At 35.7% G+C, this 15,936-nt stretch overlaps 1 protein-coding gene across 2 annotated transcripts in view; it reads right to left on the bottom strand.

The window, feature by feature from the left end:
- The window catches only part of HBS1L (HBS1 like translational GTPase), a 59,333-nt gene that overhangs the window by 7,028 nt on the left and 36,369 nt on the right, over nucleotides 1-15,936 (bottom strand). For both annotated transcript variants that reach the window (XM_050316823.1, XM_050316824.1), the window contains 8 exons: nucleotides 10,378-10,634; nucleotides 9,761-9,926; nucleotides 7,698-7,815; nucleotides 4,940-5,086; nucleotides 4,217-4,291; nucleotides 3,393-3,510; nucleotides 3,137-3,205; nucleotides 203-307 (listed from right to left, as the gene is read on the bottom strand). In XM_050316823.1, the coding sequence (XP_050172780.1) occupies nucleotides 203-307; nucleotides 3,137-3,205; nucleotides 3,393-3,510; nucleotides 4,217-4,291; nucleotides 4,940-5,086; nucleotides 7,698-7,815; nucleotides 9,761-9,926; nucleotides 10,378-10,634 (1,055 nt within the window). The remainder of the gene's footprint in view (nucleotides 1-202; nucleotides 308-3,136; nucleotides 3,206-3,392; nucleotides 3,511-4,216; nucleotides 4,292-4,939; nucleotides 5,087-7,697; nucleotides 7,816-9,760; nucleotides 9,927-10,377; nucleotides 10,635-15,936) is intronic.

The following is a 15,936-nucleotide window of genomic DNA, read 5'->3' as shown; positions in this document are numbered from 1 at the left end:
ATATGGTAAAAAAAGCATGCAAGATTTCACATACTCTTCATAGACATATTTATACAGACACAGTCACATCTAAAGAAATTCGTTTTATGCTTTCACAATTTATGTTTGACAGTTAGTATCAGTTTGACAGTCTGTTACCATTTCAGTAACTGTTTCTAGCCCAGCATTGACCTGAAAGTAAACATGCTTCTGAAGACTGTACCTTTTGCAGTGCAAGTTTCATTGGGAGGCATTGCCAAAAGTCGTTCTCCAACTTGAATATAGCCTGCTTCTATTTTACCAGTCACACAAAATCCTGACCCTTGGTCTGTAATAAACACAGCAACAATTTCAAAAAACTTCATAATTTGGTCAATTTCCCATCACAAGTGAGTCTCTCAGCAATGCAATGAAGATTTTTTTCCCCCTCCCAGTAGAGTGTTCAGTACTTGCAAGTTAGCCAGCTGCACATCATAATGAAAATGAAACATTAAATTCAAAACCTCTAGATCTGATATTTTTCAGAACTAAGGAAGAAATATTTTTTTAGTTTTTTCAGTATTCGATTAAGCCATTTAATTTCTAGCAATATTATTTAATTCAGCACTTTCTCACTATAAGCAGATAAAAAGCATACAACAGACCTCTCATAATTCTCTTGCACCGAAGTGCAAATTCCTATGCCATTTACTTTTTAACTGAGTCAGAATCCTACATGCTCTGTCTGCATATTTTACTACTGGAAAAATCAAAGATTGATTCAGTCCTATTTAATATAAGAAACTATTATTATTGAGGATGACTTAAGTACTTCTGAATAAAAAATCTGCTAAGTTTTTCTTCTTGGATGTCCTAACATTCTGTTCATCATTTGAATGATATGTCAGTTATTTTCCACAGATATCCTACACATGCACATTTATGCACATACACCTTAAGAAATGCCTCATCTTCTTCACATGTGTTTGCAGATGTGTTTAAAAAGAATCCTCTCAACTGATTCTACAATTACATTTTCAGTATCCATACAAACAGCAAATACATCTTTTGCTGAACATCATAATTCAGTGATAAGCATGCATCTTAGTATTTTGTGTCTCACAACGCTGAATTTAAAGCTGAATTCAAAAGAGTAAGTTGACCTCAAATCTTGAGGTCACCTATTACCAACTTGCTCTTTTGTGTTCATCACCAATATGGATGAATGCTTCCATCTATCTGGCTAGAAAAATGTTACCAGTATGCCTGCATGGTAATTTTCCTCTATTCAATCCAGCAAATGAGATGAACACAGTCAATTAACAGATAACATCAGATTCCAAAAAAACAGAAAACTGGAGAAGCAGATACTTGCTAGAAAAAGAATACCCAAGTCATGGTATAAATACTACCTCAATATGGTACACAAAAGAACCTGAAGCTGCCTTTGCAAGCACTTGCAGGCAACCAGAAACATGAACTGGTTCCAGGTTCTCAACCACTCCCAAGTACAATCAAGAATGATTTATCTTTTGTTCACATCATCACCAGCTCTGGCTTGGCAAACCAATGTGGTCTTTGAAGCTTCACCCTCTCCCATGTTGATTGCTTCCTGCAAAGTGTCAAGTTCCTTCAGATCTCCATGAAATATAAAGAAAGGGGTTTTCCAAACTACCTAAAAGTACACTCAGCAGCACTTGCATTTTTACACACTTCTATGGACAGCTCCTGCTGAGCATGCACAGATACTAGAATAAAGCTGAGAACAACTGTTGCTTCATGTACTTGTATCTGGAGCTACTTCCTCTGGTGCCATCCAACTTAATTAAGTTTTGAGATCATAAGGAAAGAAAAATTAGCCTGAAAGACACCTAAAATGCTGCATTTAGTAATAAACTCTGTATATGTAAATTGAGTCCCTTTCAAAGCCATTATTTTTTTGCATACCTAAGCAAGACAGATCTAGTCAAAACTGCTCATTTTGTGAAACTTAAGCTCAACACAAAAATTATTATTGCAACAGAAAGGCTATAATAATAATTTGAAAGATCTCAATCAATAATCCAAACACGCTTTCCCATAGGTCACAAAATTAAGAAAGAAAAAATAAATACAGTGATGACATAGATGACAAAAACTAGTGGTAACACACTAGGGTAAATTCCCATGCAAGTTTCAAAGTATTTAACAATATGGTTTTAGTACCTTCAATCAGCTAACCAAGGGCATGTACAATACCTAGTGTTTTCTCAAAGGTACACATGAAAATTGCACAAATCTAGTATTTCCAATTACAATCAGAATTTTCATCTGATTTTTTCTACTTCCCCTATAAACCCCCTACACATAAAGCAAAATTTCTTAATATATGAACTTCAGTAATAATATTTGATTACTAATATTTACAACATTTCAAATCAAGTCATTTAGTTTGAAGCATTCCTCAAGGGACCTACAGAATGTTTCATATGGGATTTGTCTACAAATCTTACTTCTTGTAAAATACCTTTAAATGTAAATGACTAAATGAGAAAAAAAAATCAAATTTACCATGAAAACCTTATGGGTTCAAGGCAATTTTCTACAGGCAACTGAAATAAGTACTGATGATAGTTACTTGCTGTCCCTGTCTCTATTAATGCTAGGGAACAGTCAATTGCCTTTCATTAAACCTTGGCTGCTTATAACAGTCTCACCACTACCAGCATTTTCTTCTACCTCACCTGCTCTAATTTTTATACCAAAATTAAGGAATGTACCATTGTTTATAGCTATGACAATGAAAATAAAAGGTACAAGACAAACTTGTTTAAAATATAGGACTGGAAGGTAAAAGAGCCCAAAGCCACACTCATAAAAAGTTTGAGAAACACTGATTTAGGTCAGCAGAACCAGTTTGGGAAAAAGAAAGTCTCACATTCTGTCTCACAGAACCATGAACTCATTATACCGACAACTAAGTGGTCATCCAGATCATCTTCCTCAATTTCTTTCACAGTGTGCTTCACCTTCAGCAGTACTATTTAAAATTTCATAAGGAATAGTCCTTGAAAGTTTACTATTCAGGTTCAATACTACTGACACATTTCAAGTTCCTAGTTAAAGTCTTATTTTGACAGCATTTTGCAACACTTGTGTTAAATATTGGTGAAATTATTGTGAAAATAAAACAACCAACCTTTAAAAACATCAGCAACACACAACCTAAATGGTTTATCCACTGATCTCTGTGGCGGCTTGAAAGAATCTGCAAATAAATTGATAAGAGCTTTTAGAATTTCTGTATTCAACAACTATCTCTACAACTTTTCAGTTAGAGATAAATCAATTATGGTGCATTTCAATGGCTTTGTCCCACATTTTTCCCAAAATAAAAGCTTTGACATACATAGAACTAAGATATTTTACTTTTTTAAGAGGAAAACTGCACTCACCAATTTGCTCTAACAAACACTTTCCTTTATACCACTGTGTGAGGTCACTTGACTGACCCCTTGTGACTAGATTTTCACCACCAAGGCCACTTGTTGGGATATAAGCCACATCTGATTCCTAATCAAGAAAATAAACCGATGTTAAGTGTACATTAATAACAGGATCTTGTAGCAGAAGCAAGAGGTGCATTTTTTCAATATTACACATTTAAACTTTAAAAGAACAGTTGCCACATTCATATTTCCCCTGGAGAAGGCAGGTTGCTTAGTGGATCCATTTCCTTTCTGTTTCCCTCTTGCCTGATCACAATGCTCCAAAGAGTTGGAGATATTTAAACATAATGATAGCAACACTAACAACTAGAAACTGAGTTCAGGTAACAAACTCCAATTTCCTATCTGACAGGCAAAACTTCGGTTTGAATTGCTTCATTCTCCATAGGGATTGCAGGAAGGCCACAATCCACACTAACAACTGCTCCAGTATAAAACTCTCTCTATTGTCATTCATGTAATCCTGAACATTAACACAGACAATTCTTGCTCTCTTCTGCTTTGGACAACAATCCCAAGAAAACTACAAATGAGGTGAATGCCCCAAAGATTCAACAGACCTAAACAAAGATGATGACATAGAGTATTAAATAACTGACTGACCTTATCCAGGGCTCAATGTATGCTCTACCAGCAAGAAAAGGAATCTGCTATACTATGGGCAGACAGTAGTAGCAGGAAAGTGACACAAAATAACCTGAATGTAGGAAAAACTCATCTCACCCAAACGCTTGAAAAAAGTTAACAAAGGCCTCACAAATTTACATTACCTTAAAGCCAGCTTGCTTAAGAAATTGGCCAAGCTTACTCGTAATTTCCTGAAATCTTTCCTGTTGCCAATTGACCTAAAATAAAGAAGAGATTATGATAGTAATAAAGGTAATAAAATAGATTTTTAATCATGAGTTGAACATACAGGTGCATGTCATCAATTCTGTAGTAGAAACAGGTGTGCATTTATAAATATGAGATTGCCAGGTGCATTCATACTTGAAAATATAAGAGCATACACATTAACCATTACTGATAGGAAACAACGCACCACTGTAATTTTAGTTTGAACAGCAACTTTAAAAAAAAAAGTTCACACAAAATTCAGATTCAGCAAGATATATTCAACACAGTAGTAACCTAAAACATAAATAGTAATATTTAATACACCTTACAGGTTTAAGTAAAACTACTGGGGTCTTGACCTGAATAACCATCAAGATACTTTTGCAGATGCCACTGGGTTAACTGCTTATGTGAGATTTTCACAAGTACAAAAGGACCCCTGCCCATTTTAGCATCAAAACCATAATTCTGTGTATTTTGAAAACACACCCATAAATAAAAAGAATAGTATTGTGAGGTCTAAACACAAGGACAGAGCTGAAAAGCAAAGAAAGAAACAATATTTTATTATTAGTTTCACAATATCAATCCTTAAACTTAGTATCCACAAATCTAGACAGAAGACCTTCACTTAGATGAGGAAATTAAACCTGTACCTGGTCCATTTTATTGACTGCAACAGCTAGCTGTGTCACTCCAAGAGAGCGCACTAATAATCCATGTTCTCGAGTTTGTCCACCTGTCTCAAACCCTGCTTCAAACTCTCCTCTGCTAGCATCCACAACCAAAATTGCCACGTCAGCCTAGATTAAAAGGAAAAAAAAGCAATAAAAAACAATCAAAGTGGTTAAGAGGTGGAAATAATCTGGTTAAATACATAAATCAGCAACATTTCAGGTAAAATATATTTTACACAGGATGTGCTCCAAATGTAATTGAAACTGCTCAGTCCTATCTGTATCGTGCCCACTTTGACGAGACACTATGGTGTTATGTCATCCCATGTCATAAACCAGCATATTCTGGTTAAACACAAGTCAACTCTTGGTTTTGGGAACTTGTCCCTTTCAATCTACCTACTATGGATGTGCTGCACAGATCTCAACTAAACAAAAGCAGCCTATGCTCAGAAGCTTTAGCAGGGGTATAAGCACAATACCCAGTTCACCCTGCCTCGGTCTGGACACCTTTTACAGGGAGAAGCTGCAAAAATTACAGATAAATCACCTCACTATATAACTGGGACAACCAGTTATATAGTTCTAGACTGTATGCTGGATGTCCACTCAACACACTGGACCGTGCCAAAATCACAAGGTGGAAAAGACAAAGTAGCCTATCTAATCACCTAGACAAACTCTCTGCCACAGTATTAAAAGCAAATAGTCTATAGCACTGCACAAAAGTCAGCATGTAAACTCTAGGAAAAAGCCACAGATCTTGCTGTTAGCATTAAATGCTGTTAATATTTCTTCTACTTTTCCTGCTTTGGTAAGTAACTGTCCATTAGACCATCATCATGTACGAAGTGATGGCAACAGACACGAACAATAAAGGTACTGCTGTCAAGAGGCAGGTATAAAACAATTCCATAGGACTGAAGAGATGGGCATAATGGAAAGAGAGAAGAAAAAGTGGTACTTTCTCCCTTTCCTTACATGTTTATGCTTCAGGATGCCAGGAAAACAAACAGAGCCCTGACTCTGAACTCCCCTCGCCTTCTCCTAGGCATGAAATCCCACAGCTCATTCAGAGACAGCATGAGTATGAGAACGTGAAAAGGATGACTGATTAATTTCCCCACAGCTCTCAGCCTCAGAAGTGCATTGCAGTGAACTTCTCCTTCAAAAAAAAAAAAAAAAAAAAGACATCCTGTATTTTCTAAATTATAAATAATAAAAAAGGTACCCCAGGACATACATGAATGTGTATCAAAGGTCAGATGCTGGCCCTGATAAGGCTGATTTGAATTCTGCATAACAGCATCTGGGGATTCACCTTCTAACAGCATTCTCCACAATAAAAAGGCATTACAGCCATTTCCAGACATTGCTTCAGCACTGAGCCTACTCTAACAGGCAATGGAAAGTTGCAAAGTTTCAGTAATTCCTTAATAGGCTTCAGAATAGACCAGCCTTTCCCCATCCTGATAGCTGAGGGAACAGAGAGATACAAGCTTTATTTGGTCAGACCCATCTTCTGCTGAACTGATACAACTGCTGGTAGATCTGCAAGTCTTCTCTTAATACTTCTGCCTGTATTACTTTTACCCCAAAAGACAAACCAGTTTAAACTACAATAGTAAAGAAATTAACATGTCTCAGTTGATATATTCCACTGCTCTGAAACTAAAGATCCACCTCTAATTTTAAAACTCATAAAATTGCTAAAACATACAGATGACTGTGTAACAACTACACCATAATTTGCAAACTTCTGACTATTCTGCAGCCTAACCACTGGGTCATAAGGTATGAATTCTTATCCAGGCTCTGCTTAAAGCAGAACTTGGGGCAAACCAGGCTCCCTACACTGTAGTTCTTAATCTGTAAAATCATACTAACAGTACTCATCCAAGCATTTAAGCAAGATCATTTGATAAAACTCATGTTTCAGACTGTTATGACATGTGCAGAGCAAAAACCTATACACAGTAGCTTAGTTTTGGAAAAAAAAGAATATTTGATTAAAGCTCTACTTTGAAGAATCAATTTTACTATTTAAAAAGTGCCTTTAAATGGAAAAAAGTCTCACACATTTTATGTCATGTAACCACATTATTTTTCCCTCACCTCTAATTTATTAGTTCCACAAATTAAATAACTAACCTATATGAGAAGGGTAAGTGCTATATTGAATGCAATGGGTAGTGGCCAATACTTTTGACTTCACCTACTGTTCCTAAAGCAAGTGGTACATAGTCTCTGCAGATGTCCTCTTGACCAGACAGACATACTCTGTATAAACTTGTTATGTTTTTCTCATCCTATATAGAACACACTGTTAAACAGAAGAATGTGTTCTGTTTGGTCTCTCCAAATCTTTTTCCTTTAAGCTCAAAATTACTTGAAATCTTTACCTACAAGACCACTTTCACAGAACTTTTTTGAGTACATACACCACATGTGAATAGCTTTCAAAGCTCAGCTGTGATTTTATCAAACTGCAACTTAGTATTCAAATTACTCCCATAATAAAACTTTCCTCCCCAATGTTAACATTCAAAAAAAGCAACTAACTTTAATGTTTAACAAACACATTCTTTTTAAGCTTAGAAAACTCATTAAAACCTCAAAGATATGTTAGCATCTTCATTTATTCTATTTCATCTTAGATTTTAAAAGAAGAAAACCAATTTAAGAAAAAGTCACAAATAATACTGATATTGGAAAAAGCATTTTAGACCATCTCTACCTGCGCAGCTCCCGTGATCATATTTGGAATGAAGTCTTTGTGGCCTGGAGCATCCATCAGTGTAATTACTTTAGTCTTTGTCTCAAATTTGGTCATACCCACATCCATTGTAACTCCCCTTAAACAAAGCATACATGCAATGCACAATTAAAACTGCTTTGAAAGCTTCACAGAGATATAAAGTAAGCTATTAAAAAAACAATCATGAAATTATACACTTCATAGTTTTCATGGATTTAGCCTGCATGCAAAAATAGAGATACCTGCTTCTTGGAAGAGCAGACCTCTAGATCTGCCTTTCAGTAACTCCAGTCATAAGCAGAAAAGCACCCATAATTCACAGTACTAACTCTATGCACCCATAGACTGTGTTCCAACAAGCACAGCGAGAACATGGAAATTGTACTGCATATTTAAATAATTACTAATTCTACTTTTAAAACTTAGCTCTTCAGCAAAAGGTATCAGAGTAAGAGAAACACAGCCAAGTTTAAAAAAAAAATAGGTGATACGGGACTATAGGAATATAGTTATACATTTGCAGAAATCCATAGGCAGAACTACTGATTAGCAAGAAGGGATCACAACACACTTTGACTCAGCTTCACATCTCACTAACCACCACGTTCTGCATGGCACGTAGGACAGGATTCATCTGATCAAATGCAAACACCTATCATATGTGTCTGTATCTGAGTTAGTCACCTGCATCTCTCTTTACAGATGACCAAGACAGACAGGCACTTCCAAGGGACAAAACTTCTCACAATAGCAGACACCTTTAGTATGCTACTTCAAATGACCAAAACGCTCCAACAACAAAATAAGTACCCCAAAACCCCCAACATTTACACATGACTCCAGAAAGTTTCTCTTTAAAAATACAAAATTTGAAGTATAGAGAAAAGAGAATCAATCAAAAATACAATTCAGAAAACTTTTCCCTTAATAACTAGAATTTTTCTTCTGAAGAGAAATCTGGTACCTAAATGCACAAGTGTTAAGATACTAAATAAAAAATCATAGACCAAGAAACATCACTTTTGAGGCTCATGGTAATTATTCTCCCAACTTCACTCAGTATTAATATTTTACTCTTTGCAGGCAAAAAACACTTGCCTCTATTTCTGGTTTCTCACGTTAATTACATCCTACCAAAGGTAGCTTGTATTAATAAAATAACAGACCTAATATAGTGTTTAATTATTCTGTTACAGTTCTGTGAAAGGAATTATCTTTAAAGTTTGGTTGGTTTACACCCATCTACATCTATGGGGGTTAAGACCTTTCCCCTATTAGCTTTTCCTCCATTACAACCTTAGACTTTAATGTCATGACAACAATACCACTGCAATATCATCAGGCTTTACTGACAGAAAGCTACTTTTAAAATTTGTGTTTGGTCACTTTGGGATCGTCCCCTTCTCCCCCATATCTGCACCTGCACCAACACGCACACACACCCCCTCAGGCTTGTAATGAAAGGCCTTTGTAAATGAAAGGACTCTCATAGGTAAGTTTAGCTATATACAGGGACACTGCAAAAATGCATCTGCCTTTGAAAACAACACCTACACACTTGATAGAGACTGCCTTACTTCATGTTCCTCAGCATCAGTTTACACTGTGAAGGTTATCTTCCCAACCAGAAGAGTTTATATGCTATGAAACCATGGGTGACAAGTGATTGCAAAAACAAACACATATGAAAATGCCTTTATTACTTTGTGAACACAGAATATCATGTCCAGCTTCCCATATAGTGTTCTTAAAAGAACTTACACATAAATTTTTTGTAAATTGCTTCACTGCTTCCCCATTACACACTTCTTTGATACGAAAAAATGTAATCTAAAATTTCTTATTTAAAATTAATGAAGGCAGTTTATAACGAATATAAATAAAATTGTTAATTTAATTAATTTGGAGATTTTATTTTAAAAGTAATGTAAGTCACATGTGATGAACTGCCATTTCAATGCTCGGTTTACTAGAATAATATTTTCCAACAAATGCTGTCCTTTCAGGGAAAAAAGGTAATTTCAATTAAAATATATTTCTACCTTTCTCTCTCTTCACCAGTTTCATCCAACACCCATGCATAGGCAAACGAAGCTTTACCGGCCTTCTTGGATTCCTGTTCATATTTGTGCATAGTTCTTTTGTTCACATTTCCCAAAAGGTAGAGCAAATGACCCATTAAAGTACTTTTACCTGCATCAACATGTCCTATGGAGGGAAACAGATACTGCATCAATTTTATTCATTTAGGTAATTTTGGTATAGCACAAGAAGAAATATATGAACATCACACACACTACAACCCATAGAACTTCATAATTCTGTAAGACAGAGACACAGAAAGACAGTTTATTGTAAGTCAGTTAACATGACAGCCACAGAGCACCTCCAAATTCCTACCAAAAAGAACATGATGCAACAATGAAACCAAACCAAATCACATTCTCTGTGGTCAAAAGGAAGCCAGGTCAACCTCACTGACCCAGTCAAAGACATCTGAATGTACTCCCTCCAAAGAGTAACTATCAAGAAGATGTAACAGAAAACAGTACAAGATTTGCCTTCCCTAGAGAGAGTTTTGCTTCTGTATCACATCCAGATTCAACCAACACACTTTTTAAACTTCATGTTTGTCAAAAATGTAATTTAACAGATTTACCTATTACCACCAAATTAAGCAGTTGCTTTCCTCCTTGTCTCTTCTCCAACTCTGCTTTCACATCTATTTGTGGTTTTGCCTTGCTTGACTTTTTTGCTGGAGTAGGTACTGTATTCTGCTCTTCTGAAACCCGTACTACTTGGGGTGAAAGAGTAGATTTTGAGACAGTCTCAGGTACCCCAGAAGCTACATTGGCATCTTCAGGTAACAGTCCTTTCTGAGGTGTGTTAGTATGGCCATTTTCTTCAGCAATCGCACTAGGGAAAAAAAGAAAACACAAAGAATGCAAATGATAAAGACAACACAGAAATACAGAAAAGAAATTGAGTTTTCCCTTCACTATCATATAAACCCCACACAAAGAGTATGTGATAAGCCCATTAAAGTGGAAGCGATAAGCACCTGGATACAAACTTCATAGATATCAACATCTTGTCTGAAAAGCACTATTTACAAAAGCAAGATAAGAAGTAGTCTTGTAAAATACATGAAACAGATAAACAAAAGCTTCCCATAGCCTCTTCCTTTAACAGGAAGGGAAAAGACAATTGTGTAGAAGAGAGAGATGGTTGTTTCTGATCTAAGAGCCCAAGTCAAGTTTGAAGCACAGATACTAAAACAGCTTCCACATACACTACAATTACTGCAGCTGAACATAGTGATGTTCTACTGTGAGAACAGTAATATAGCATAAAGAATTCACAGTAAGCATATGTGAGCTGCAATTTAAGATGCAATGATTATATAGAACCATAACAGGCAAGTTAAGACTTATCAATACTGAGAAAATTTGTTTTATGCATAATGCAAGAGATATAGGACCAAGATTTGGATTCTTCAACTCCCTTTTTCTAACACCCTGTTCTCCCACAGGTCCCCATACTAACCATACTAATACTAATCTTAACAGCAAATAATCCTAAATATATTATTTTCTTACACTCTTTTTCTCTCCATTTTGTAAATTAGTATATTTTCCTAATTTACACAAACTTTCTGAGAATATACAATATTATTCTTCACCTATTATGGCAAAGATGACCACTAAAAACAAACACTAAAAGGCATCTTTCAGAGATCAAAAGCTTTCTTACTGTCTGACAGCAAACTTTAATATACAAACCAATGATAATTACAGTATAACAAAAATCCCTACAAAATACTGTTTTTAAAACCTTACCCAAGGGAAAGAGGCTTCCTCCCCTGGAAAACTGGAAATCCCTTCCAATTCAGTACCACCATGCTGCAGGCTGCTTTCTCTGAATGGGTTCATGTTCAGACTCAGGTATTTCCACATCCACAGTGACATTTTAACTCTCTGCTTTCTGTTTACATACCATACTTGACTTCCCAGTTTTAATCTTTTCAACTTCTATAAACCAGTTTTTCTTTTGGTGCTTTAGAATGGCACATTGTGACATCTCTGCTTTTACTTGACATTACTTCTCATTTTCTGCCTGTGTATTTGCATTGTATTAGTCCCTTTCCATTGCATATATCTCATGGAATAATACAATCTAAGAATGTTAATCTACTGAACAAAGCCATTCAAACAGTTTGATCTAAAAAATTAAACATTGTTAATGTTCAGATTGAATGCAAACGTGGCTTCCAAAGGTGGTTACTAAGTAACATGGGACATTTTCTGGGTCTCCCTTTTCCCCTCAGTTTCAGAACCCACCTATGTTATCAGTATAACAGTAGACTGATTGATTTTGACACCTTTTTTCAAAAGGCCCTAAGCCAAGTTTTTCTCTTGATTGTGAGACACCAAAGCAGAAATGTGAGAACTCATTTTTTTGGCTACAGTTCCAAAACCCAAGGTCAGGGTCTTGTCTCGAGGTTAGATACAGAAGCATGCTTCTTAAATTGTCTAAGCAAACAGCCTGGTTTGTACCAGCCCTGTTGGTTGAAGGGGTACCAAAGGTACTCCCCTGATGCTTCTGCATCATGGATAGACAATCCTGTATAAGGTTTATTCAAAAGAATTTACCCTATCAAAATACTCTAAACTACTTAAAGGAGAAGGACATGTTTATATCAAACTACTGCCTTAGGTCATAGAAGCATGACATTCTAGAATTTACACTACAAAGCTGGCTGTTCTGTATCACCAAGTATAGCTCCAGCAGGTAACCCTGCATCTTGGCAAGCTGAATATCCTTCATAAGAAGATACAATTGATTCTCTAAACCAAAAAACTAGTTGGTCATCGTTGTTTTAGATGTGCATATGAAGAATGCTGATTACACAGGAATTATTCCACAGAAAAAAAAGTCACTACAATTATTCATGCTTTCTTTTACTGGAAAAGATAAGTGCATTTCTATAAGGCTTAACAGAAGGCTCTGTTTTTTAAAAGTCCTTAAATAGTAGAGTAAGTTCTAGCTGAAAATCTACTTTGGAATGGCAAAACAATTATTTTCTCCAATGACTCTTCATGGAAATGTTACTTTATAAAAATGGACTGGAAACAATCAAGCTGATAGAGGGTAATTGTGCAGAGAATTGTGGTAACAAAGTTTTCTATATAATTTAACAAGGTATTTAAAATCATCTGAGTAATGTAAAGCACACCAAATAATTTTTATTTGAATCATTTAGGAGAGTCTAATATATTTACAATTAATTTGCATTAGATGACTTTCATCAAGGTTAAGACTCTCTTCCATCTTCTCTTTTTTTCAGGTAAACTTCAGTCTCAGCATAACATCCAGCATGTTCACATTGACGTACTAGGACTAGTGCCAATATGCAAAGGTCACACCGTAATGCAAATATGGTGCTTTACATTGGTATCAAGTTTTCTTCCTTGAAAGTCTAATATTTGAAGTTCTGGAGAAAAGTATTTGCATAAGAAATCACATCAAAGCTGCCTTTACAGTTGGCAATAATTTTTTCTTTTCAATGTCTGCATTTCTTCCCAAATGAAATTTTCAAAAGTGAAAAAAATTTAAAAGGCACTTACTTAGATGAAGCTGTAAGTAATGTGACCCAAAAACATAACTCTCATGTTTTTCTACAGCTTTCCAAAATATATTCAAAGATTGTCACATCAGTCTATTAAGAGACAAGAATGTATTTTCATATAGACACAGGTTATTTGTAAGCTTCTAAATTTTATTTTGTTAAGATAGATAATGACTCTGTCTATTCCCAGATGCTAAGATCTTCTTGCAGGACAAAGCTTATGTCAGTAAGCATTCCCAAAAACAGGATGGATTTTGAGTGATAGAATTCAAACTAATTATAGGACCTGAAAGAATCATCATTACTGCCAGATACAGACAGTACTCTTTCACTTCTAAGTAGCTTTCATGGCAACTAACGCTGCTTAAGACTGCCAAATAGCTTTTATTTTGGGTGGTACAAAGAAAAAGTGCTAGATACAAATGAAATAACGAGTGCAATGTGACTCCAGCCATCATTAGGCCTAACACTTTTTCAAGGGTGCAGTATTTGAAGTCAGTACACTGCTCCATTTAGAGTTTTACAGGTTTCAGATATTACCATGTTTTGGAAACCTGCAAACATCTTGTGCCATGATAAATCAAGACCTGCCATTTCAGAAAAGAAACATCAGAATGGACAGATGATCTACTTACAGAACACCTCTAACAAGATAATTCAGCTTTTTGCTGACTGGTGTCAGGGAAAGGGATAGCAAGTTTATTGCTAGGTAGCCAAACATGCAGGTAGGCAGATGAAATGTACAATTCCAGTCTCATGGAAGTACATGAAGAGAAATGCAACAGTGGGACCCTGACAGTTAGTTATGACCCATGGCAACCAGATGAGTAGTTTACTGAAAACTTGACAACAGCTCGGAAAAATGTTAAGGAGCTTTATCTCTGATAGTCAGTGGAACAAAAATGAATTATATTGAAAATGCTTTCCAGTAAACCTTTTCCCCTGAGTTTTTTTATAAAATATTGAATTGAAAACTTTTGTCAGAAGACAGAACCTAGTGTGACACTAGAACAGGCAACTGAGGGTAAAAACAAGTTGATTGCACTGGAAAGTTCCAACTTGGTCTGAGACACCATGAACTACCATATCAAGAAAAATTTTTATTGGAGGAAGACCACTTCCTAACCAATTGCTTGCATCTTTGTATGAGAACTTGATGGAACTATCAAAAGCAGTCCTAGTTTGCCAACATCTGTTCCTGTCTGCCACACCACTGCTAGCTGATAACATGGAGCCACTGATTATGCAACTCAGTTTCTTTGAAAGGACAGATTATGAACCTTGTATATGCACTGAGGTCATGTACTCAAGAAAGCTTGACCACCAGCAATTCAGGCATAAATGTCACGAGATTACCATACCTCTTTTGGAAATCAGCAGACACACAGAAGCCTGGCAAAGACCAACTTTTCATCAAAATTAAAACCACCATCCAGAAACTTCCTATACTGTCTTGCTAACAAGGACCATAGGAGTAAACTGAGTACAATGTTATGGGTACATCACTGTTTTCTGAGGAAAATTAAATAATACAACCTATATTGTTATAAGATATGCTAGAAGACATTCACACAAGTGTTGAAAGATTCACACTACCATGCATTCAAAGAAGAATCTGAAAGCTTATTTGCTGAAGATTAACTCTTCAGAATTTAGCTTTTAAACATTATTTTCAATCTTTTAGTCTGGACGTTCGGTGAATTATTTTTACACAACCGACTCTTTCGGAGTACTTACAGTCATTACAGAAATGTCTATATTTATTTCCCCTTTCAAAATTATTAATTAGAAAATATTGGTCAGGCTAGTTAAAACAGTTACCCTTTTTTGGTCACAACTTCTCCTGGCTTCCTTCATAACTTAACAGGAAGAAAAAGCCCAGTAAACAGTTTTGCTAATGCATCAGTGTGTCAGTTAACTCCATTTTTTGTAGACATCTTCACTAAGAATACCAAGCAATAAAGGCAATCAATGCTCAAAGCAATTCATGACCTCTAATAATCCATGCATTTAAAATAGGATTTATTTATTATTGTAAGGTCATATATCTCATAACAAGACTGAATCATAAAGACTGAGTAGACAAATAACACTCCCTCTAATGCAAGGCCACTGGTTTTAACAGCATGATCCATAGAATACCTTTAAGACTCCATAAAAGGTGACAAAAACCCCTGGTTTGTACATACTATACAATCACCTTCGAATAGTGTCTGCACCAGCACCGTAAAAGTATCTGGGATGAAAGTAAGGGGCACAGTTAGAGATGTTTTAGAATCCAAACTGCTATGAGTAATCTATACCTGTGCTTTTGGTCAGTGATATAAACTATGTACTTAAAAGTCCACATAATTATAAACACTCTGCAGTAAATTCATCAATGAAACAGTAACAAAAAAAAGGTATAAGAGGAGTGAAAAAGCTCTTAGGTGTTAAACAGAGATTCATTCTGTTCCCTGACAGGCTGTCCTTATGCTGCCAATAATCCAGAAGATAACTGCAGAAGAAAAAACCCAACACTGAAACTCATTGAATCGAGGTGGGGGTTCATGTTTTGCTTTGTTTTTCAAGTTTAAAAATACAAAGTCA

This window comes from Myiozetetes cayanensis, unplaced genomic scaffold, assembly GCF_022539395.1.
Source record: "Myiozetetes cayanensis isolate MyiCay16 unplaced genomic scaffold, myiCay2020 scf2-11, whole genome shotgun sequence".
Classification (NCBI taxonomy): domain Eukaryota; kingdom Metazoa; phylum Chordata; class Aves; order Passeriformes; family Tyrannidae; genus Myiozetetes; species Myiozetetes cayanensis.
This window is presented reverse-complemented; position numbering and strand designations above follow the sequence as displayed.